At 38.5% G+C, this 25,706-nt stretch overlaps 2 protein-coding genes across 4 annotated transcripts in view; one reads left to right on the top strand and one right to left on the bottom strand.

Annotated features, from left to right (window-relative positions):
* The window catches only part of LOC127636883 (pleckstrin homology-like domain family B member 2), a 30,360-nt gene extending 16,778 nt beyond the window's left edge, over positions 1 to 13,582 (top strand). Inside the window, exons 5-18 of one of the 3 annotated variants that reach the window (XM_052117666.1) lie at positions 405 to 542; positions 746 to 883; positions 1,305 to 1,433; positions 3,193 to 3,348; positions 3,631 to 3,741; positions 3,832 to 3,921; positions 4,020 to 4,199; positions 4,324 to 4,423; positions 6,739 to 6,937; positions 7,609 to 7,699; positions 7,924 to 8,040; positions 8,526 to 8,745; positions 10,767 to 10,852; positions 10,962 to 13,582. In XM_052117666.1, the coding sequence (XP_051973626.1) occupies positions 405 to 542; positions 746 to 883; positions 1,305 to 1,433; positions 3,193 to 3,348; positions 3,631 to 3,741; positions 3,832 to 3,921; positions 4,020 to 4,199; positions 4,324 to 4,423; positions 6,739 to 6,937; positions 7,609 to 7,699; positions 7,924 to 8,040; positions 8,526 to 8,745; positions 10,767 to 10,852; positions 10,962 to 11,102 (1,896 nt within the window). In that variant the 3' untranslated portion in view covers positions 11,103 to 13,582. The remainder of the gene's footprint in view (positions 1 to 404; positions 543 to 745; positions 884 to 1,304; positions 1,434 to 3,192; positions 3,349 to 3,630; positions 3,742 to 3,831; positions 3,922 to 4,019; positions 4,200 to 4,323; positions 4,424 to 6,738; positions 6,938 to 7,608; positions 7,700 to 7,923; positions 8,041 to 8,525; positions 8,746 to 10,766; positions 10,853 to 10,961) is intronic. The other 2 variants (XM_052117668.1, XM_052117667.1) reach the window with 2 other exon arrangements.
* A 5,977-nt stretch (positions 13,583 to 19,559) lies between these two features.
* LOC127636980 (uncharacterized) lies at positions 19,560 to 23,615 on the bottom strand. The gene has a single exon (XM_052117798.1). It carries the CDS (start codon positions 23,398 to 23,400, stop codon positions 20,866 to 20,868), a length of 2,535 nt encoding a protein of 844 aa, XP_051973758.1. The 5' UTR covers positions 23,401 to 23,615; the 3' UTR covers positions 19,560 to 20,865.
* Positions 23,616 to 25,706: the final 2,091 nt, after the last annotated feature.

Raw genomic sequence — 25,706 nt, 5'->3', positions numbered from 1 at the left:
TGATAATATTAAAATTATGATAATATATTATAATAATATTTTGAATATTATATATATATGTAATATTATATTTTATCATATATATCGTCAAATATAATATAACAAATATTAATGGCTTATAAATAAATATAAATATTATGTGAGAGTTTGATATGTTTGTAGCTGAACTTCTGTTGTGAAGTGTGTGCAATGTGTATAGTTTTAAAGCATAACATGATCTGTTATTATAATTATACTGATTATATTGTAAAATGTCTGAATTCTGTTTTGCCAAGCGTTTACAACAATTATGTTACATCTCAACTTGTAAAGGGTTTTTGTTGTTGGATATAAATTATATTATGACATAGCTCGGATGTTTGCTATAAAGTATGATTGATTTCTGATAATGTGTCCGATGTTAGCAAGTGTCTGAGGACATGCAGCGGAGGCAGGAAGTGACACATATAGAAGAAGAGAGAATTCAGGTGCTCAACAACATTGAGGAACTGGAACAGAAGATCAGAGATCTAGACACGCAGATGGATGAGTCCATAAGAGAGGTTTGTGTTCTTAAATTAGTTGCTTTATGTGTTTTGAAGTAATGGAATGTGTGTTAATTGATTGTCTTCATGTCTCCTTATTCATCAGCCAGTAAATAACTCCACCGATCGATCTGCTTGACTTTGCTCCCTTAAGTGTATGAGTTTATTCCTCAATGAGGAACTAAAGTCAATAAAGACTTTCCCCCTCTGTCTTGCTCCAGATGGAGGTAGAGAGGGCTCTCTTGGATGGTGAGCAAGAAGCAGAGGTGTCTCAACTACAGAGTGATAAGGAAATACTGGAACAGCTCAATGAAAAAATGGGCAACATGGAGAAAAACACTCAAAACAATCAAACTCAGGTAAATGCAGCTGAGTAACAGATGTGTTTGCAAAGATTACGCCTAGATTATCAAAGATTGAGCACAAACATTATGCTGCTGAAAAGACTAGCTTAAAATCCAGGCTGGTTTATAATGGTTAGTACTGGTTTGGTGCTGGTCTAGCTAGCTGGTGGACAAGCATAGCAAAATGCTAGACAAGTCTTACTAGTTAAGCTAGTAAAGAAGCCTGCTGGGGGATACCAGCACCCTGATCTCAATGCTTTAATATGGTCTCCGATAAGGGAAAATATACTTTTTCCCCCAACCTACATCTTTTTTCCACTTAATCTCTTCCTTGCTCTAACCCAGCCTTGCCCTATCTCTTCTTTGTCTGTCATATTTGTGTGCTCTGTTTGTGTACATCATCCATATACATCCCTGCGATACTGCGGTGTTGTAGGACAAAGCCCTGTTGGAGGCTGAGAGAGTAAAAGTAGAGAGGCTAGCTGAGCTGCTTTCAGAACAGAAGATCCAGTTGGACACCTGTCCTGAAGCACTGAAGGAGCAGCTCCAGAATCAGCTATCCAGGGTCAGTCAGATACCTTGTTCTCCTTGTACCTGCGCCCACCTGTGCTACCACCTATTCTTCTGTCTGTTCTTCTGATGCCCTAAAGACCAGCATTACCTCTCTGACAAAGGCTTTCTCTTCTTTCTTTCCTCTCTGCAACAGCTCTTGAGAGGCCGTTTGTTCTTGTTGGTAGGCCTTTCTTCCTTGTGTGTTTTAGCTTTGCTTTGTAACCAAAATGTTTTAGCTTTTAAAGGGATAGTTCACACAAAAATGAAAATTCTGTCATCATTTTGCTCTTAAACCTGTAAGACTTCCTTTCCTCTGGTGAAAACAAAAGGACATGCTTGGCAGAATGATTGCATCTTTATTCCATACAGTGAAAGCAGGGATGTAGTGGAGGCTAAACGCACGTAAATGCCGTTTACGCACTTCCCAAAATTCAGAAATAGCGTTTACCCACCTCCAAAGTGGGTTTATCCACCTCTAAATTGCGTTTATCCACCTCTAAATAGATAGTTCCTAAGCCATTTTAAATTAAGCTTATGTCGTTTTAGTTTCATATTGTTCATTATTAATTTCATAGGTTGTTAAACCTAAGACGAAGTCTTTCATAATGTGCTGCTGCCAGTGTTTCCCCTGCGCGTGCATCGATATTGACTACTACCAGCGTGCTGACCTCAAAAATCCAGCTGTATTCGAACAATAACTTAGCTCTCCTTATTAGCTAGGCTCCTTGCATGCTGGCTAATAAGTAATAACTGACAGTGCTGTGTTGGACAGATTTATGCAGCGGTGTTCCATGTCGGAGAGAGAGCGCGAGAGGTACGGGTGAGAGAGAGAGAGAGAGAGAAGGACGAGCGAGAGGTAGCCTAGTGCTGAGCGAATGCACTACGGCTCTCTGCAATCAAATACGATTTTAAATAGGCTTAGTAAAAAATAAAAAATAAATCGAAAATCAATGTGTGACGGTCAGCGTTGATATTGTGGCGGGCAAAAATTATTTGATTCCAGCTTGTTAAATGTGAATATGTTCTAGTGTCTTCTCTCCTCTGTGACAGTAAACTGAATATCTTTGAGTTGTGGACAAAACGAGACATTTGAGGACGTCATCCTCCTGGGCTTTTGGGAAACACTGATCCACATTGTTCTGACATATTATAGACCAAACAACTAATTGATTAATCGAGAAAATATTCAACAGATTAATCGACTATGAAAATAATCCCAAATCCCTAATCATTATGTACAGTATTGCATTGGAAGCCCTGGATATAAGCCTCCCTCTCTATCTCTCTTAAATATTTTTGTTCTCTCTGTTTTGTCATTTAGTAAACTTTATAGATTTCAACCATATTATTCCTTCTTGGGTCTCTTTAACAAGAACTTAGATTAATGTATGAATTGAATAGTGATTGTGTGACCTATGATGAGGGAACAACCAGTGATACCCTTGGTAGTACCATCAAATGATAGCCTATAGCGATGTCATCAGGATACACATACACCGGTAGGCAGTGGCCCACCTTACCGGGTGACCACGTCGTGGTCCACCAGAATTTATAGTTTACCCACCTCTTTTTTTACCACTACACCTCTGAGTGAAAGTGAATGGTGACTGAGGCCTGCTTTGTATTCAATGCAAGAAAAAAGTAATAGATTAAATATGTTCATTTTTGGGTGAACTATCTTTTTAAGTTTAGTTTTGCTTTTTTCTTGTCTGTTTTGTGCAATCCTCTGAATTATAGCTGGTTTTGTAAGTTGAAGTTTCAACATTGTATAGGACACTGAAGCCTTGGAAGCCGAGACGAAGCGTTACGAAGATCTCGAGTTTCAGCAGCTGGAAAAAGAGAGCCGTCAAGATGAAGAAAAAGAGTCACAGACACAGCAGCTCCTCAGAGAGATTGCAGAATATCAAAGATCCATTGTCACTCGAAAGGTGTGTATGCTTTATGCATGATTATTTTTAAAGGAATAGTTCACCCAAAAATGAAAATTCGGTCATAGTGTACTCACCCTCATGTTGTTTCGAACATGTATCCATACGATAGCTTTGTGAGCGGAACAGTCCGAAATCTTTCCTTCCACTGCAGCTCTCACACTTCATTCATGTTCGCATACATTAAAACACATGTCATTGTGTTGCACAACATTTGAGTTTGTACAAAGAGCTTTTTATAATGATATTTATTCTTCCTCCCACAAAATGCCTATATTGAAGGAAAGGCTTCTTACCCTGAAGATGCAGTCAACCCAGATAACCCAGCAGACACAGCGGGAAAAGGAAAACTTCTTGAAGGAAAAGAGAACCCTCATTTATATGTTGCAGAGAGTAAGGATCTGCTTATACATATAGGAATGTGTGTATATCAATGCTTATATATTTCACTGGATAGATATTTTTTTACTAATCTCTCTGCAGGAACGGGAGAACCTATCATCTTTAGAGAGGAAATACACTGAGTTGACAGGTGGTCAGGCCTTCCCTCTTAACCCTGTGTCCATGAAGGAGGTAATGCAAAGTTTGCTTGAAGTTTTGAAAGCAAGCACAGAGCTTTGAGACAGGCTCTGAAAGACTTCTTATTTTATCTGTTTGTTTGAATGTTCCAGCATTTTCGCTCTCTGGAGGAGAGGAGGCGGAGCAATGGCTGTAAGGAGGGCAGAGCTCTGCAGAGTGAGGGCGGAGTGTCCCGTAAGAGAGAGAGGCAGATTTCCGGGACCATAAGCAACTCCACACTTAGTCGCAGTCTGTCTCCCAAGGTCAGACATCAAATACGGCACACATATACGGTATATTAAAAGAACTATCAGTATGTTATCATTTCTGTGCTCATTTCCAGATTTTCGGCATGTGGAAAAGGCTTCCTTTTACAAATCTCTTTTTCTCTCTCTCTCTATTCTTTTAATCCTGTAGCCCCATATGCCACTGTCTCAAAGCTCTAGCTGCAGTAGTGTACTCCCCCGCACTCTGTCGGCCACCTCCCATGACCTGGACACTCGCCGACTACTCAAGGGTAATACACTAATACACACTTATTACAATATTACACTTAAACCTTTTCAATTCAAAGTTTTAAAGATGTAAATATTCCTATTTCTAAAATATTTCAGATAATTTATTGTTAGAGTTTAAATACAAACATTATATGAATATCCAGCTCTCAACCTCTCTCTCTATGTATATATATAATATAGTTATAAATCTGAATGTGTAGGTATAAATCTAAGTACACTGTATAATTGTAAATATAAATGTTTACTTGTAAATCATATATATATATATACAGTTGAAGTCAGAAGTTTACATACACTTTAGCCAAATACATGTAAACTCAGTTTTTCCAAATTCCTGACATTTAATCGTAGAAAACATTCCCTGTCTTATGTCAGTTAGGATCACTACTTTATTTTAAGAATGTGAAATGTCAGAATAACAGTAGAGAGAATGATTTATTTCAGCTTTTATTTCTCTCATCACATTCCCAGTTGGTCAGAGGTTTACATACACTTTGTTATTATTTGGTAGCATTGACTTTTAATTGTTTAACTTGGGTTAAACGTTTTTGCAACTGATTCAGGTTTGCACATTCTTTTTCTGTTCTGCCCACAAAATTTGTATGGGATTGAGGTCAGGGCTTTTTGATGGCCACTCCAATACCTTGACTTTGTTGTCCTTAAGCCATTTTGCCACACTTTTGGAGGTATGCTTTGGGTCAATGTTCATTTGAAAGACCCATTTGTGACCAAGCTTTAACTTCCTGGCTGATATCTTGAGATGCTGCACAATATATCCACATAATTTTCCTTCCTCATAATGCCATCTATTTTGTGAAGTGCAAAGTGTGGCTGGGATGGTGTTCTTCGGCTTGCAAGCCTCACCCTTTTCCCTCCAAACATAATGATGGTCATTATGGCCAAACGGTTCAATTTTTGTTTCATTAGACCAGAGGACATTTGTCCAAAAAGTCAGATCTTTGTCCCCATGTGCACTTGCAAACTGTAGTCTGGCTTTTTTATGGCGGTTTTGGATCAATGGCTTCTTCCTTGCTGAGCAGCCTTTCAGGTTATTTCAGCATAAGACTAGTTTTACTGTGGATATAGATACTTGTGAACCTGTTTCCTCCATCTTCACTAGGTCCTTTGCTGTTGTTCTGAGATTGATTTGCATTTTTCGCAGAATGCGTCTCCTTCCTGAGCGGTGTGATGGCTGCATGGTCCCATTGTGTTTATGCTTGCGTAGTATTGTTTGTACAGATAAACGTGGTACATTCAGGCGTTTGGAAATAAGGATGATCCAGATATTTTTTCGGAAGTCTTGGCTGATTTCTTTTGATTTTCCCATGATGTCAAGCAAAGAGGCACTGAGTTTAAGGTAGGCCTTAAAATACATCCACAGGTACACCTCCAATTCAGTGCACCTCCTATAAGAAGCTAATTGGCTAATTGCCTAAAGACTTGACCTAATTTTCTGGAATTTTACAAGCAGCTTAAAGGCACAGTTAACTTAGTGTATGTAAATTTCTGACCCACTGGAATTGTAATATAGTCAATTAAAAGTGAAACAATCTGTCTGTAAACAATTGTTGGAAAAATTACTCATGTCATGAACAAAGTAGATGTCCTAAACGACTTGCCAAAACTATATTTTGCAATATAGTGCTTAAGTAAATTAGTTTTAATGACTTCAACCTAATTCTATGTAAACTTATGACTTCAACTGTAGTTATAAATTCTGAATATATAATTGTATATCCAAATATATAGTTATGAATCCTGAATATATTTATATAATTCTGAATATATAAATGTAAAACTGAATATAGTTATAAATCTGAAAATGTAAACGTAAATCTGAAAATATAGTCATAAATCTGAATATATAATATATACTAATATGTACTAATATTATTTAGGAAAATATGTTATAAAATATATATTTTTGTTGTATGAAATATACCTATATGTATTTGCAAGCATGTGACGTTTGTATATCAGTGAAAGCCATACATGAACATACATCCAGTATATGTTTTACATATCAGATTTCTATATGTGTATTTGTTTATTGGGCAGCACACGTTAAATAACATCGCACAGGGATAAAAATGTGCCAGATTTAGCCAAAGTGGCACATTTTCATCTTAAAGTAGTTTAAATGTTAAAACCAACACTTGTATATACTATGAATACATAAAAATGATCTATAACAGAATAATCTAAAACATCACAAAGCACACATACATAAACACATGTAGAAAACCTAATACACTAGAGTAAATAGTAAATAATGTTATGAAAATCCTTTTCTCTCTCTCTCTTGTTCTTGCAGCAGGACAGCTGTATCTTAATGATGATAGGCAGAGACTCAGTGAGATGTCCAATAGGACGGTTTCTGAATCAAATGTGTACCTGGAACCGTTTTTAAACCGTTACCTGGATAATGGACACAACTTTGACACACAGAGCGTAGACAGTACAGAAAGCCTGGAGACCAGCATTTCAGCCTGTTCACCTGACAACATTTCCACGTAAGACCAGAAATAAGGGATTTTAGCTTATGAGGCATTTCAATAATGATCAGGACTATAGTCTATACATAGATAAGAGGTCTGTATTCTTTGAATTTCAGCTCAATGATTGGCTCAACATATGCTTTTTTGCACTTGGTAACTAAGCATCTATTCTGACTCCCATGTTACAGATATTTGCTGGACAATAAGATAGGCTTTTTTATATTTATAAAATAATTTAAAGCTTTTAAACCAACATTAAAATCCACTTTGAAGGCAGCTTTATAAAGTAAATCAAGGCCTTGTCACCATTGATGTTAACATGCTGTCAAGTGAGAAGTGTGTAAGTGTGTGTATGTGTGTATCTTTATTCTGTGTACTCTATGTTCACTATAAGTGAATTTATTATTGTTTATAAGGAAGTTGAATAGACAAGAGTCTGCAATTACTAGCTCAGATATACACATATCCTGTCTTTGGAATTTGTATTGCATTCCAAAGCCACTCCAAGGAGCTGAATCTGTAGATGCTCTTGAACACACTGCCAAATGAGGTTTAAAATCTCAAAAAAAAAAATATTTTTTTTTAATTAATTTGACTAGATAAATCTTATTAGGACCTTAAAGACTTAAAAATGCTAACCTAGCTTTGAATCTGTGTCACTAAACCTGTTTGTGTGGTCTGCACAGTGCCAGCACAGCAAATATGGTAAAAATAGAGGAGATGGAACGTATGCTGAGAGAGGCTCAAGCAGAGAAGAACCGACTACTGGAGCACAGGGTAACTCAAGTTCTTCCTACTAAGCAAAGATCTCTCCCTCATGTTTTTAACTAGCTCACATGGAGTCTATTTTGCAATACTGAAATGCATTTCTCAGAATCCCACAGGTATTCCCCCATATCTGTGCAGAAAATGTGAAAAAAGTTCCATTCCATCTGTGGCTGCTTATAACAAATAGCCATTGTTTTGGTCGACATGTTTGTTAATTTGTTTATCCACCACAGGAGCAAGAGATGGAGTTCCGCAGGCAGGCTCTTGAGGACGAGAGGAGAAGGAGGGAGGACTTGGAGAGAAGACTGCAGGAAGAGACAAACAGAAGACAGAAACTTGTGGAGAGAGAGGTGAAGCTCTGGGAGACTGTGAAAGAGGGAGAGGTTGAGAGAGATGTAGATAAGTAGATGTGGAAATGACTAATAATGGCAAAGACTAATCTCACGGCACTTAACATAATGCAAAAACAACCTCTGAGCAAATCTGAGGGAGTGTGTGCAGTTGTAGATTCTTTGTCATACTACTGTAGTTAATGATTAGACTTCCTCTCTCACTCTCTACTAACCTTGCTGGAAAAAAAACAGCTTAATCCAGCCTAGGGTGGTTAGCTGGTGTTCCAGCATGGCCATACTGGTTAGGCTTGTCTGTTTTGATGGTTTTCATTGAGTTATGGCCATTTTTCAGCATGGCCAGGCTAAGAGACACCCTAGACCTGCCTAAACCAGCTTTGACTAGCAAGCTTTTTTTTGCTGTTTTTCAGAAGGGAATACACACACACATTACTATGTACTGACATGTTGAGACTTTACCTGAACTTTGCCTTTTGTGTCTCCAGTCTCGTCCATTGACACGTTACTTGCCAGTGAGAAAGGATGACTTTGACCTGAGAGGTCACATCGAGGTGGCTGGTCACCATCCTGAAACTTGCTTTCACCTGGCCATTACCGAGAAGACCTGCAGGGGGTTCCTGGTCAAAATGGGTGGAAAAATTAAAACCTGGAAGAAGCGGTGGTTCGTTTTTGACCGCAATCGCAGGACACTGGCATATTATGCTGGTAATAACATGAACTAATCTTTAAAGGAGTTAAATATAACTTGTGGCCTGCTGTCAATTACCACAGAAAATAAAACGCTGAATTTTCCCTCAGTTTGTATAAACACATGGAAAGCATGTTAACAGTAATGCAATTACCATGTTAGTCCAGCAGACAAGTGTTATGGAGGGTTTAAAAGCACTTACATTTATTCTTTAGGTGGAAAAAAGCAGTAAAGTTGTCTGAATCAACCTTTCAGAAAAGTTTTTTGTTCATTTTTACAAACTGGGGAATGAGTTGACATTATTTTCAGTTTTAATTGACAGCAGACCATAGATATATTTAATCCGGAATATTCCTTTAACCTTGTACTACAATGCAAAATTTTATTTCATTTAGACTGACTGATCTCAGTTCAGGAGACTCTGTACTGTTAGTAAAGGGTTCAAATTTTGACGTACGGAGTCATGTGACTAAACAACATGGCGGTGATCGCAGAGGAGTTTGTGTTTGGTTGAAACGCCATCAAAACTATATCTTGTAAGAAACCTAATTAAGTTTATACATTGAAACCTGTTTGACTCAAAATCTTTAGTTTAATCTGAAATGTATTTATTTTTATTTGAGTGATTTGTCGTGAAACGGCACACTTTTAAACACAATGACCACATTTGTGGACTGTATGCTCAGTTTCAGTTAAAATATCCCATATTCACTGTACAGTATCATATTGAGAATCAATGGATGCATTTAAAAAAATGGAAAATGGAGGCTTTATATGAAGTTAGAATGAAAAAAAGCTGCTTTTCAAACTGTTCTGAGACCAGTGCAGACAGACAGCACATTAGAGGTTAAGCTATTCACTAAATAGGGAGCAAGGGAGCATCCTATAGCTCTCTATGTAGCCAAGGGCATTCAATACAAACTTCCTATTTAAAGTTAATTTTCAGGGTGCAGATGATGTTTTGACCACTCAACATGTTTGGCAGACATGTGACAATGGTAACCAGTACATAGATTCAGCATTGAGAATGCATAATTTTATTTTAACATGGTTGGCAGTGATTGGATGATGCTGGCCATTACTTTGCATCAGAATTAATTATGCTAATGTCTGATGTAATTGACGTCTGTAACATCTCAAAAACATGAATAACCAACACTCCTGGAAACATAAACAATTTTATGAAAAACTTTCTATAGCTTGTATTATGTAAATTTTAGTCACAACATAGTCCCTCTGTCCATATATGTGGACCTAAGTTTTTAGGGAAACTATTTGCTCTAGATTTATTATTATTATTATTATTTTTTACTTGTTTATTAGGTGCTACTGGTTACAAATCAAAAGGAAAATGAAAAACACACATCAGTGACACTTAGGTCGCAGGAGGTTAAAGCATGGCAACCAATATAAGCTTCATCAACCCTCCCAGAAAACACATTATTGCAAATAAACAACTTCGCCGACAATTAACAGTTAAAACTCCATTCGGAGACTAATGTCCTGCCGTTGCTGTCCTGAACTGCAACTGACTGAACCACCATAGCTTCCCCAGCTGACACACATGCGACACAGTAGCCGGCCCTTCATTTCTGAGCTTATGGGCATTATGTAAACAGGCCAGTATTTTAAACATTACTTTTTTATGAACTCACATAATAATGGACTTTTATTAATTGTAACTAAAGAAATCTTACATAGTGCAGCATAGTGAAGGACTTGTTTTATTAAGCAATGCAAAATACATTTCCAACTATTACGTACAGTGCTGGTCTATACCACAAGGGGGCAGTAATGATCTGTGTCCTTTAGAGAGACCACGGAAGATGATGACAGCATCAGCACTGCTGTCATCAGCCCTGACCTGCAAATCTACTACTGAAAGATGTTATCTTTTATACACCACTTTCATTTTACATTGTATTATTATACCTAATTATTTAACTAGTATTTAACAAAGGCTGTTTTAATTTCACCAAATTACTTTTCTGTCAAAACACCACAGTAACCACAATATATTTTTTATATTTTTCTCCAGATAAACATGAAACCAAAATGAAAGGTGTGATCTATTTCCAAGCCATAGAGGAAGTTTATTATGACCACCTAAAGAACGCACACAAGGTGAGCTGCAGCACACTTACACTGATTTTACAAACACAGATCTAAGTGCTCACTCATGTTATAGAATGTTGCTGCATAATAAATCTTGCACACTCTTATATTGTCTCAGAGCCCTAATCCCTCCCTGACGTTCAGTGTAAAGACACATGATCGGGTTTATTACATGGTGGCTCCATCTCCAGAGGCCATGAGAATCTGGATGGATGTTATAGTCACTGGAGCAGAGGGATATACACACTTCCTGGTGTGAGTAGGGCTCATCTTTATTAAACAACATTTTACAAGCTCAAAGTGACCTTCAGAGTTCAGCCCTGCCTGCTGAATGCATCCTGGTCCAGCACTTTCAACATTCTGAAGAGGTTTCTTTAATAAACTATTCACTTTTATTAGTACTGATCATCAAACCAGTAGTGCAGACTGAATATTTTGCAGTCATCCATGAAGTATTTTGGAAACGCATTTAAGTGTGTTATCCACCAATGTCTGGGATTTCAGAGGTAAGACTTCAAAGGTACTTTATAACAGCTTTATTATTCTACCCCATTTTAACCACTTCCAAGTCTCAGACTCAGGACAGCACTCAGTAAATAAGAATCACCCTTATGGTCTCTATAACCATTCTGCACACTTGCAAACTCTTCATGAAGCTATGACCTGGATATACCTCAAAGAAATAATTGATCACTTTTTGCATCATTCATTAAAATGAGACACCAAAGATAAAATGTTACTGATGTGCCATACAGACTCTAAAAAAACATATCAGGTGGTCGTGATATTGTTCAGCAGTATTAAGCTGTAGCCCTTTCTACTTTAAACACTTTTTTTAATCTTTAAAATACCTTGTATCTGTTTATATGATAAGATTATATTTCCCAAAGTGCCTTACATGTATGCGCATGTGCATTAAATATCTAAATATTTAGCTATTAGGCACTGGTTTGTATAAGGGTATAGCGTGCAACAGTCTGGTTCCGGGATGTTAAAATCCCATTCATTTTTTCCATAAACGAATAGATTTTCAACGATAACTTATAAACATTTAAAGAGAGACACACCATGAGTTCAGAGGTTGTTTATGGATGGTATATGCTTCCATTGAAGCCATTCGTTTTCAACTTGTTTGTTTCACATTGTATTTGGTAGAGGATTTCCTGGTTTGATTCCTGGCTTACAACTTTTTAATGAAGGATTTTATATAAATTCTAGGCAGAAAATTAATTGGAAAAACGGAACTCAGACTGCTGAAAATGTGGACAGGAACTGTTGTGCCCCAAAAAGCACTGTGGCTGTTAATGCTATTTTTTATTTACCAATTGTGCCTCCCTGTTACTCAGGAAAATTCCAGAAGGAAGTGCAGCATACCAAAGACAAGCTGAATTTGTATTCAGTATGATATAAATGTAATGATGTGTACCCATCATTTAAAATGTAACAGAATTGGATTTCTTACAGTTTAATGTAATTAATTATGTTTATAAACTGAAAAAAGGCAAATCTTGTCTTCTGCTTAGTCCACACCCACACTAATCTGTATTCACGTTCCAAAGTATGTGGCAGAGCCGTTTCTAGCTAGCGGTATAAGCAGCCAATTAGGGCCCACGAGCCACCAGGGGGCCCTGCAAATTAAGGTCGATTTTTTTATTGTTGTTGTTATTAAATACACTAAAAGCTGTGAGTAAGACTCAGGCAGCTATTATGGATCAAGTTGACAGTTAAAGGGGGCACCATTGTGGCCCGAGAGGGAATGGAGAATGTAACTGCAAGGACAGAGTTGTTGCTAGAAAGGAGTTATCATCATGAAGCGCACCTACAAATCAGGAGTGGAAAATATAAAAAAGAAGAGGAGGAGAAATGCAGCCTGACCATTTAAGGGGTTGGGAGGTTTTGGGATTTCACTTAGGGCCCCCATATTCTTCACTTAGGGCCCCCATATTCTCAGAAACGGCCCTGGTATGCGGTAATAGAGAGGTTTTTCGAAAGGCTTCATTTTTGGTGGAGGAAAATGCTGTTTTAGTGTGGATACGAGGTGAAAACGTAACTAAATGAATGTGTGGACGTGGCCTTAGATTCAATAAGAATCCTCATGCTAGTTTGATTGACCGCTCTCTATAATTATGAGTGTAGTAACTGATCTGCAATGAGAGTGTACTACTTCAACTGACCAGCAGAGAGCGGCTAGTGATTCCGGATGGTTCTGCTATTGCAGATTTTGTTTCCATCAGCCACATAATGCCAAGAATGTTGTTTGACACTGTGTTAAACAATTTGTTTTTAATAGTTTTGTTATATGCATGTCTGAGCTTACGATTGTGTATCTGATATTATTTTTGAAGCATTTAGGAATCAGCTTAATTCCATTTATCAGATTAAGAGTAATACAACAGAAATGATGTGAATATTGGTGTCAAAATGAAATGTCTGAAAGGTTTGTTGTATTAAGAAAAGATTAAGTCACAGGTGCTATCTGACAGCAAAACATGTGGATTGTTGTCTACGGAGACCAAATTGTCATCATGACTGCAATTATGTCTGTTATTCAGTCTGATTTAAATTGCCAAGTATGTAGGCTGTAAAGCACTTGAAAATTGGTTGACTAACCAATAGATCAATAATTCTTAAAGTAATTTCCCAGATTCAATACAAGTTAAGCTCAATCAACAGCATTTGAGGCATTATGTTGATTACCACCACCACCACCACCACCACCAAAAAAAAAAAAAAACACAATTTGACTCGTCCTTTTCTTTAAAAAAAGAAGCATAAATCGAAGTTACAGTTATAATTTTGCTGTAAAGTTGTTTAAATCATTCAATCATTTTAGAGGTTTAGGGTTTGTTGACTTTTGATTTTATCAAACTAAAATCATGTTAACACATATTGTTTATATCTTGTGGCTATACTTTTAAAACAGTGAGTATTTTAACATTTACATATTGGCCCCATTCACATCCATTGTAAATACCTCACTGGAACCCAAATTTGTTTTTTTGTTTTTTCAAAGCAAAGGAGGGGCAAGTATCAAAATTATTTTTTGTAGTAATCAAAATCAAATCAATCCACAAATGTTATCAATTGAGCTTAACTTGTATAGAAGCCAGAGTATTCCTTTAATTGCTGCATTCTGTAGGTAAATATAGTAATATTTCAGACTAAATATCAGCATGTTTTTGAAATAAGCACAGTGTGACTGAACAATATTTAAGACCTATCCCTAGACATTGGGTGTTTCTTTCAGCTTTACCAGAATTCCTTCTAAAGCATGCTTGCACCTGCACAAGTTTTTTATAAAGCACAGTAGAATACTTAATAACAAGCTATTCAAAATTTATACTTTTACTTTTGTATTCACGTTTCAGTATTTTCTAACCCATTCAGTGTTTCTGCGACATAAGCAATATATTATTGTAAGCATGATTTTTAAGCTCATTTAAAATGTGAACTGTAATAAAATCTATGTATGAGTAAAATACTTTTACACTTGTTGTCATTATATTTGTGTGTTCTGATAATTGTGACTGATAACATTGGCTTTGAACTGAGTGTTTGTTTGTTGTTATGTGTCATTGCTAACGAATATGATGAATAACTTTAGAATATGGCTGCAAGATGTGACTTACTGACTGGCACATCCCAGCATGGTGGTCCTGATACATGAAAACATTGCTGCATACGTTAACAAGCCTTATTTACACATTTTATAATATAGAAAGATGACTATATATGTAATTTTTAAATGCATGAAATGAAAGTGTTAGATTAAGAAATAGTTACATATTTGAGAGTCCATTTTAGAACTCCTTACCACCTCTCTTCACCACGCCCCTCTTTTTTATGAAGGTAAATTGGTTGCAAAACTCGAGAGCTTGTAGAGTTAAAAGTAAGTTAAAATTTACACTCACAGCACTGATATGAAAACTTGTAAAATGAAAATCTGAAGTTAAATGCTGCAATATGCACTCAAAGACAATAATTCAAAGTTCAAGACAAATAGTCACAAATGTGTAAAATTACATTCATATAAAAACATGACAGACACAAACTTGTATCACATATTTACTTTGTGACCCTGTCCGGTGGCCCCCTGACACTCTCCCTGTCCTGTGGCCTCTTCCCTGGCCTCCTGACCCTGTTCCTGTCCGGTGGTCACCTTCCAGACCCCCGGACCCAGTCCCTGTCCTCCAGTCGCCTTCCAGACCCCCTGACCCAGCCTCTGCCCTACGGCTGCCCCCTAGATCTCCCGACCACCCGCCTGTCCGCTATGTTCCCCCAGACCTTGCCTTGATACTGCCCATTGACCCCATGGACTGTCTCATTTCCCTCTGTGCCCCTTGGACCGCCCTCAATTTTGTTTGTGTGTTTTGTTGGTTGTCTGTTCAGGGTTTTTTGTTTGTTGGGTTCGTCCAGCACCACTTCCTCGCAACCGAGTGCGGCCGTCAGGAGCCGTCCGTTTTAGAGGGGGGAGTACTGTCACAAACCCCGTTCCCTCGCTCCGCCCCTCGAGCTTCCACGCTGCTCCGCCCTCGAGCTTCCACACTCGTTCGCCCCTCGAGCTCGCGACGCTCGTTTTGCTCCCTCGAGCTCGCGACGCTCGTTTTGCTCCCTCGAGCTTCCACTGCGTTTTGCTCCTACTGAGCTCTCATGCTCGTAGCAGGTCTCCCTCCTCGGGCTCACATGCCCGCTCCCAATGGCCAGAACATTATGACCACCTGCACTCGTCTCTATCACCCCTTTATTCGTTTCACCTGCACTCGTCTCATCACCTTAAATTGTTTACACCTGCACCTTCCCCTATAAATTGTTGTGTTGGTTATTGTTCTAGTTTACCCCGCATCTTCGCCCCCCGCTAGTCTCGTCTAGTTTTGTACTCCTCTCGTTTACCCCTTAGCTTGCCAGCCCCCCTTGTTCCCCTGTCTTTTCCTCTCGCTTGTCTTGTTTGTATATTGATTCCCCGGCTTCGACCTCACGCTCCCTTTGACTACTCTCTCCCGCATTTGCCCCCTTGTTTATATCTTGATTCCCCGGCTTTTGACCTAATGCTCACCCTGACCATTCTTCGCTGGATTTGCCCTTGTTTTGTACTGTTGCCTGCTTTTATTTAATAAAGCAGTTTTTCCCCGACATTGTGACTGTCTCAACTTGTGTTCGCTACAATTGCACACCATTGCCTGACCTAGTGAGGTTGCCCTAGCAACGTTTTTTTTGTTTTCATTGGAGTGTGGGTAATTAGCTAAACAACACCTAACAGAGAACATCTTTTCACCGAGGGTGTTTTGCACCGATGGAAAGTAAGACATAAGCACTCTGTCATCATGACCTTTTTAGAAGCATCAGGAAAGTTCATGAAGATCTCTCCTGCATATAATGGTGCATTATCTGTTCTGCATTATCTAAAGAATATGAGCCAAATGGTATGTAATATCAGGCAACATAGTTATCTCATCTCCTGATTTTGTGATTTTTTCTTTGCAACATAATTATCTCAAATTTTTACAATTCTTCCTGCAGCTTCTTCCCTTAAATGAATATAGTTTATCTGCCTTTAGGTTTCCCAAGTTTCATATGTCAACATAAATCTCTCAGAGGGATTAGGGTGTTAATCTCATGTTTGGATATACATATGGAGTTCATTTTAAAGCTTGTTTTTAATCCCACTCTTAGTGACATCACCCATTGCATTTAGTAAAGACTTATTTGTTTGTGTGTGTATATGTAATTGTGAATATAGCTAGTAAGTCTACTGATGCTCTGTTAGTGACTTTATGCTATGCCATCTGCTTCAGGTCATTCTGTCTGGCATGGCTGCACTATGATGGCTGCATATGTTCCACATTCTCACTGGTTTAGACAGACAGTTCAATGCCTAACAGGGACTCAAAATAGGTCTCTCGTGCAGGATTTTTTTCACCTAACCATCTTGCCTGCACTGTTCAACATCCCTCAATTTATATTGCCCTAGATCCGACTGCACGCTGCGTATGACATTTTTCACATAACAATGATTCAGTTTTGTCAAAAGCCATTCCTTGATAAGCACAATTGTCATTTACATTGGCCCAAAATAATATTTGGATGTTTAAGTCAAACTTAAAAATGTATGCATTTGATTGCATTAGATACAAAATATCAAAACAAGTGGCATCTGTAAATAAATCATGCTACTTACCCAACTGATCTCAAGGTCAGTTCACCTTGATGTCACAACTATGGATGTTTTACAACCAAATTGTGTCAAATTTGACAACCCAAAAAGTGTCTGCATACATATGACTTAATTTTCATTAATCAATTTGATCAATTTCAATTAAATCATTTAAAACTTAACAAATTTCTTTATGAGTAATTAAATGAGCTTGTGCTATCTTTAAAATACATGCCACTTACATGCAAATACATTTATTAACAGTGGCTTTAGTTGCTGATCTATGACTTTGCAGTGTAGGTAAAGAGCTATCAATGCAAAAAAAGGCTTTCATTTTCTTCAGACCCCAGGACGGAACGGACAGTTTCCATTAACAGTGGGCTGCTCTTTGGCTAATCACCCTGTGAAGTGGTGAAATCCTCATGTTTTTCCAGTTAAAATAGTCCTGCCCTGAGGTCTGTAGCAGACAACAGAGCTTTGTTTGTGCCGTGTCTCTGTGAACAGATTCATCTGTAAATATCCGTACTGTTTTTTTAATTTTGGGAAAACTACTTTCCGCTCTCTGCCTCCTTTCACTATCAAGATGGCGATCAACGACCGAATCGGTCCTTAATATTAGTTGTCTTAGTTGTACTGTTAAAGGGACAGTTCCCTTAACCCAAAAAATGTTATTCTATTTTGCTTCTTTTTTTGTGGTAATCAACATTATGCCACAAATGCTGTCGACTGAGTTTAACTTAAATTGAACCCAGAACATTCATTTAAATTGTGAAGAATTTACATCACAGTAGTACTCACATAGTAGTGCTAACTTTAATTTTTGCAGGGATTAAGAAAATCATTTTACAACAGTATTTTTCTATACAGTAAAAACATGACTGTGTGACGGTAATGAGTATTGGGGTGGTAAAATGTCCTAAAATTATTCAAAAAATCTTAATGGTTCTAAACATTTTTTATGCAAAATAATATAATATATATATATATATATATATATATATATATATATATATATATATATATATATATATATATACATACATACATACATACATACACACACAAACACCCTGTATAATTATATTTTCCGTAAAGAAAAAGAAATCTATGTTTAGGACATTTAACATTTTTTGAATAATTATATATATATATATATATATATATATATATATATATATATATATATATATATATATATATATATATATATATATGTATTGATTTGGGGATAAATATGACCAGGCCATTTTCTTGACAGATTTCACAAGAATCACCCTTCTGTAGCATGTGCATATGTAAAATGTGCTGTTCGAGAAAACGATGTCATTCTCAATGTCATTGCATACTGCCTATAAGGTTTCCTGCAATGTCATGACCATAGAATCAACATCAACTCTGATGAAATCAAAAATACTTTTTTCCACACCCTCACCTTCCTTGTCCTCTCTCTCTCTGTCTCTACCACAATCCCCCACTCTGACTCATTTTCCTTCTCTCTCTGTGTGCCTCTGTCCCTCCAGTTGTCTCTCATTCATTCTCTCAATAAAGTTTTATAAAGGTTGACATGGCTTTAGTCAAGAGGCCCATGCAGACTAAGGATGAGAATAACTGAATGCACAACTCTTGCCCAAGAGGCAAGATAACAAACCATTAGAAATGTACAGGAATTTTGTTCATATTCAGTGGTTATGTGGTTGTGTAGCAGGGATCCTCTAGCATCTTAGCATACAGCTCACTGACCAGGGAATGCCAACATTCATGAGGTCTGCTATTCAGGTCAGTGGGTTTTTCAGCACAACAGAATGGCACTGCAGAAAAACCAGGTGGTGTGGGGTGTTGGCATTGCTAAGGGGGCTGGGTCTTTCTAGTGGAAGCTTTGTAGTGTTCAACTTCTAATATCTGTCCTCAAACCAGAACGTAACATCATACTCTGAAACAAACAGTCACTACACCATCAATTTGTCACAACTTCTTGTTAATTTAGTCTCAGGCTGTGTTCTAAATGGAATACTAGCATTCTACTTACTGAATACTGCACAGTGTATACTATTTAGAAATTACTATTTTTAAGTGAAATAGTAGGAAATATTCAGCGATAAAGGTTATAATACTTTTCTATATTGTTGTAACATGTCTTATCACGTTGCATCCAGTTATCATCTTGAAAATATAAATGTTTGTTTCGCTTTTAAATCCAACTTGGTTAATAAATATCTTAACTTTTGGCAGTCAGGACAAATAATTAGTCAAAACAGATGTTAAAAATCACGGCTATAATTATTTCCAGTTCAATCATAACCCTGGAAATGGAAGTTCCAGTCAAGCATATTGCCTTGTGGGATACAGTATTCGCTGTAGTATTCATACAGCATTCATTTGAACACATATAGTACACAGGATTATAAAAAATTTGCAATCTGTGTACAGTATTTACATACAATATAATGCTGAAATAGTAAGAGCAGTATGCTAGTTTGCTATTCCGAACACAGTCCAAGTCCTCATCTCACTCAATAATCATTATCATTAAAACATTGCATGAAATTGAAACCGTTCTAGGTATAATCACATTTTATTGATGAAATAGGAAACAGTGAAATTAAGATAAACACTCCCACCCAGATACACACACACCCACACGCACGCACACACACAAAAATAGTCCTCTATTAAACATGTGCATGTGATGGCAACTTCAAAAAAGTATCTATCTATCCAAAGCTTGACACCACTGTTATCCATGAAAGCCTTAGCTTAGCTATTACACCAACTGGCTATGGAAAACCACCTCTACTGTCCTTAGACTTCTTTAATGCAGTCTCACACAATGTTCAGTGCAGCCAGAAATAAAAATCCACATAGATAGATCCATATGCCACTTCGATGACATGACATACACAGTTGACAGGCACTGTGTGACTTAACACAGTGTTTAAAAAAACAGCAAGAAATAGACGTTATGGTGAGAGGAAGAGAGGTGAGATGGCTCATCTGGTTCAAAAAGTAGGGCATGCGATCTGCTACATACATTCAAAAGATATTGTGGAATATCCTGTCTTGGCATTAACTGTACATGTAAGAGATACTGTTTCTTTGCATACAACACATGGGAGCTCCAAAAAGACTAACATTGATCCACAAAGTTCACTTGAAAAAGAAAATTAAAAAAAGACAGGCACAAGAATATCTTAAAAAGAAGGCCAAGTAACAAAGGCTACAAAGATCCTCCATTGCTCTGTAATAAAATATTTTTTTCTGGTGTGGCAGGCCAGGAAGATAAGAAAGCACCTTTGTGATGATACTGAGCGCCTCTGGTGTAATAGACCTGGACAAAAACCAAAAGGATTGCTTATATTCTTCTATGAGGCTTTTAATTACCACATAAGACCATTATGGACCATTTTTATGCTGTTGACAAGAGTATGCTCTATACCAAATATAATGGACAAATAGATGCACTGCTTGCTTCTACAGAGAAGGACTTCATGGCGTTGTAATCCACATGTGGGCTCTTGTGCTTTAGTGTCTGCCTTTTAATTAGTATTTGGTTGCCATGGGGATCATTTAAACAAAGCCTGTGTGTGTGCTGCCTGTTCCTGGTGGTGCACAGGGTTGAATCCATAACGTCAGTCTGTTTAACAGTGATATGAGTAGAAACACACAATTGCTAAAAAATGTAACAGTGTGATTGACATGGTATGTAAATTATTTCCAATAATGATAACAATACATTTGTTTTTGTAAGGATATCTGCTGCAAAAAGGCTTAAACCAGGCCCAGTGATGCTTGACCAAAAATAAAAACAAAATCTTAGAAGACTGTAGCCAGTGGAATCCTTTATGTTTTGTCATCTTCAGAATATGATTATCCGTTATTTTCGGGTGACGACAGCTGTAGCTGCGGGTGTAGGCTTATTGCTTGTACGGCGGACGGGCATTTTGGACACAGGTATTTTGGAGCGTGCAGCCTCTGCCCTTCCCTGCACTGAATGGTAGGTTGCAGTGGAGCCATGTTTGATTGGGATCTTGGACTCCCGAGCTAAGATTGTGGAACCAGCTGTAGGATGTGCAGATGCCTGCAGACTAAGTTTGGCATCCATAATGTCCTCTTGGATGTGGGAGAGGGTTGGGGTGACAGTCCCTGATTCTGTGGAGAAATCACTGAGGGCTTCCTTGCTGCTACTTTCTCGTGAGAGAGAGAATGGTCTATCCTCTTCATGCACCGGTGTTGGTATATTTGAATGGTCTTCATCTCCATTAGGCTGGGCCTCTCGGTGTTGCTGCTTTGTAGGTCTGCCTCCACCACTCACAGGGATCTTACTCAGGGATGTGGGCTTCACTGCTTGCCCATTTTTCACTGCCTTGGTGAGGCTCTGAGTAGCCACAGAGTCTCTAGTGCCAACTCCTTCTTGTCTAGTATCCTCTTCTTCCACTTTTCTTGATAAAATGGGAGGTGGAGCAGTACATGGAGGAGACTTGAGAACCGGATTGTGGGATGTAAAGAAAACCCCTGGAGGGCTAACTGCATAAGGTGTTTTAGCAATGGGGGCAGGCAGTTCAGAGATTGAGGCTTTTCTCGATGTTGTGCCATTTTTTTCAGTTTGGGTGGTGGATTGGCTAGATTTTGTAGCTTGTACTGTGGGCTGCTTTGTCTCAAGTTTGATAGGAGCTGTGTTCCGACTTGTCGATAATCCAAATGTTGTTATAAGTTTTGGTCTTGGTGTTGGTGCAGGGGCTGGGGGGGACTTACCAAATGGTGGTGGGAAAGGGGTATATTTGGTTGCAAAGGTAGAAGTAGCATGTTTAGATTCATTTGCAATGCTTGGAGTGGATTTTGTAACAGGGGTTGGGGCTTGGGTGGGTTTAGTCACAAGGGTTGGAGTAGGTGCTGTTTTTGTGACAGCAGCAGGTTTAGGGGTCAATAGTGGGGGCAAGATTTCAAAAAAAGAGGTAGAGACAGGGACAGGAGTGTGTGTTGAGGATGATATAGGTTTGGTTAAGGGGGTTGCTGTGGGGCTAGATGGTGGTATTGTGGCAGGTTTGATTTCAGGGCTAGATTTAGGAGACCGGGCAGGTTTAGCTGGGGAAATGGTGGGTTTAGACGTAGGGATCAATATTGGGCCCTGGGCAGACTGTGCAATAGAAACAGATGTAGGGTTTGGGGAAGGCTGAATAATCAGGGTAGATGTTGAAGTTGGGGTAGCTTGAGTTATTGGGGTTGGTATTGGTGTTGAGGTAGGCTGGATAATGTTCATAGCTGATGGGGTTGGGGTAGGTTTAGCGAGAGGGCTGGATGTTGAGATAAGATTAATAGGGGCAGAAGGCATGGATGGGAACATTTTGGTCACTGGAGAGGATGTTGGGGAAATGGCAGGTTTCGTCAAAGTGCTGGGGATGGGTTTACTGGTGGTAGGTGAAGGGATGGGTTTGTTTGCTGAAGTAGGCGAAGGTTTGGAGGAGGCGTTGGGGCTGAGAGTTGATAGAGGAGAAAGGATGGTCTTTGATCTGGTGGAAATTACAGAAGATGAAGTCTTATCCTTTTCAAAATCATTCATCATCAGTGTAGTTGGTCCCTCCATTCGAGTGCTGACTTTGACCCATTCTGCCTCAACGTCTGCTACAATATCTCCACATGCCATCAGTGAATCAAAACTCAAAATTGATGAGATATCTCCAAGCAGCGTGCTCAAGCGTTCATTTGTTGGTGGTTTTGTTGCTTCGCTAACCTTTGTAGAGTCCTCAGATGATTTAGGGCCCTCTTGAGTAGGAAGCTGTTTCTTTTCCTCCTGCTGTTGCTCCTCCACAGAACGAGATGATGGCCCAGGTGTCAATGGTACACTCTCCTTTATAATCTCAACACTGTTGGTGCGGGAAGCAAGAAGGGGAGGGTCAGGTTCAGTCTCCTCTTCGCCCTCCTTCTCTTTACCATGCCAGCGTACACTACTAAACAATCCTTTCAAGCCTTTGCGTTGTCGCCCGGGCCTCTGAGACTCGGTCTGAGTCTGCCATTCTCCCGCTACTCCTCGTCTGCCTTTGCGAAGCATATTAAGGAAGCTCAAGGACTTAGCAGATGTTAGGGAGGAAATGGACTGCCTCATTGGGGTATTTTCTGAATTCATGTTCCCACTCATGAACTCCTCCAATGGGGCATCCTCCTCCTCCTCTTGGTCAAGATCCACTTGCTCTGCCTCAGCTTCGGGGGCGGTAGGCTCATTTAATTCAACCAGAGTTTTGCTCCTTGATGGTGGTGATTTAGGGCCTCCATCTCCTTTCCCACGCATGGAGAAGATACTGGCAACATTGCTGCCTGGCTTTCGCTTGCCGAACAGCTTGAAGGCTTTCCTGATTTTACCTGAAGGCTGGGGGTCACATAGCGGTGGTTCACAGCTCTCAGACTGTGCATCCATATTCCAGCTCCACTGCAGTGTGTCTTAACCTTCGTCTCAATCTCTCTGCCTACCCTTTTAAATGATCTCTTTAAAATACCTCAGTGTTTAGTAAATATCTCCATTCCTCAGATGGATTAAATACAACTCTAATGAAAATAAAATAAATAATTACCTTTGCGTTTGTATTTCTGCAGACTGTTTTTGCTAGCAATGCGTATCTATCTCCGTCTCCACTCGCCTTCCCTCCCTCTGTCTATTGCTCTTTTTTAAGCGCTCCCTCTTCCTCTCTCTCTCACACACTGTTCTTCCCTCCCTAGCCTCCGCCCTCCCTCTCCCTGTCTTTCTCTCTGCTCCTCTCCTCTAGCTGCTCCAGCTGGTCACCATGGCAACTGAGGGTCTTAGCAGCTTTCGTCAGCAATGGAGCGGAGCCAGGGGCTGTCATCATCCTACCCTCTCTCCTTCAATCTCTCTGTCCACTCCCTTTTATCATCTAACCATGTGTTTCCATTTCTCGCATCCAGTTAGGCATCCATATTTATCCTTCATATTTGTGACTCTGTTCTCTTGTTAACAGAATCACTGCTGCATATGGGACAGGGACGAAACAGGCAGCAACAATGCCAGTTACAGCATCCTGTGACAGATTTACAAACAAGCCACTCAAAATATCACTATCACTAATATCACAATATGCTATCACTTCCAGCCCATATATTGAATTTCTGTACATTAGAGGGTGAGAAACGCTTCAGCTTAGGGTGTTCTCACTTATATGGCTGTAATATATGAAAACTGTTTAGGCTTCAAAATGATCCAAAAGGTAATTTCCATCACTCTCTGCCCATCTCTCATCATATCACATGTGCTCTTTTCCCCTAACAACATTCATTCTTTATCTCTCTTTTTCCCCTCTTACTAAACTACCCATAATCTCTCCCACATAAATTTACCTAACTAAATGGGGACATGTCATAGCCTTCAATTGTTTTTTATATAAAGCTAATTATAATTATATAGATTAACCATAACCCACACCTAACCCTACCCTTAAAAGGACAGTTCACACAAAAATCTAAATTCTTTAAATTCTGTCATTTACTCATAGGCCTACCTATGCTGTTCCAAACCTATATGACTTTCGTTCTTCCATGGAACTCAAAAGGAAATGTTACGCAGAATGTTATCCTGTTCCCATTCATGTTGGATTACGTCTTTTCCTTACAATGAAAGTGAATGGTACCTGAGGCTAATATTCTGCATCTTTTGAGTTCCACAGAATGTCATATGGGTTTGTAACAACATATGGGTGAGTAAATAATTGTAGAATTTAATTTTTGGGTGAACTACAGTATCCCTTTAATGGACAGTTTTTTTGGTACAATTTGTACAATGTTTCATACATGCTTACAATGCACTATAATCTCCCATCTGAATATAAAAAAGTGAGCTTTATAGATAAACAAGCAAATACAGACATTTATTAATTGATTTAGGTTTCTACCTCTCCATCAGAGCAGTGAGTCTTTCTGGCTCTTTCTCGGCTTCATTTTCCCATTTTCTATCTGTTTCTTTCAAAATTATTGTCTCTCTCCCATTTCTCTCCTTTTCCCTCTACATATGAATTTCATGCCCACATTCCTCTTCTCTGGAACATCAGTTATATATATATATATATATATATATATATATATATATATATATATATATATATATATATATATTTCTATTTCTCCATCTTCTATCTTGTTCTTATCTGCTCAGTATTCTCCCTTTTAAAACAGACCCCTTTCCTCCTTCCTTCACCTCATCGCCACAAAACAATAAATTCATTCATTCCTAAAGTGCTGCTTTCATTGGGGCTCACAAAACAGGGCGACTGGCCAGGCAGAACAACACATTATTCTTTGCAGAGACAAAAACACAAACATAGTTATAGAAAAGAGTGATATGCCAGAACAAATGCTAGAAGAGATAAACCACCAATGAAAGCACCTCTCAAAGCAGCTCTCAATTCAGTTCAAGTCTTGTTCTGATTATTTTTCCCCTGATTATAAGAGACCTCACAAGTCATTATATTAAGAGCAGGTTTTTGCATCAAATATAATTTACAAAATTTGATCAAGACGCATCTTACTCTCTCTACTCTCTCATCTTAACTTATTCATCATATCCATTATAAACAAATTTGTGACATTGACAATGTTAACTCCTTTTAAGGTCCAATTTCATATGGATCATCAGGTTTTGCACAAACTTGTGCAATCCATACAAGCTCAAGTGCATGATGTCATTAAAGCAAAAAAGGGGTATATGAAAAATACAAA

The sequence above is a fragment of the Xyrauchen texanus genome, chromosome 44 (assembly GCF_025860055.1).
Source record: "Xyrauchen texanus isolate HMW12.3.18 chromosome 44, RBS_HiC_50CHRs, whole genome shotgun sequence".
NCBI lineage: Eukaryota > Metazoa > Chordata > Actinopteri > Cypriniformes > Catostomidae > Xyrauchen > Xyrauchen texanus.
The sequence above is the reverse complement of the archived record's forward strand: the minus strand, read 5'-3'. Positions and strand labels throughout refer to the sequence as shown.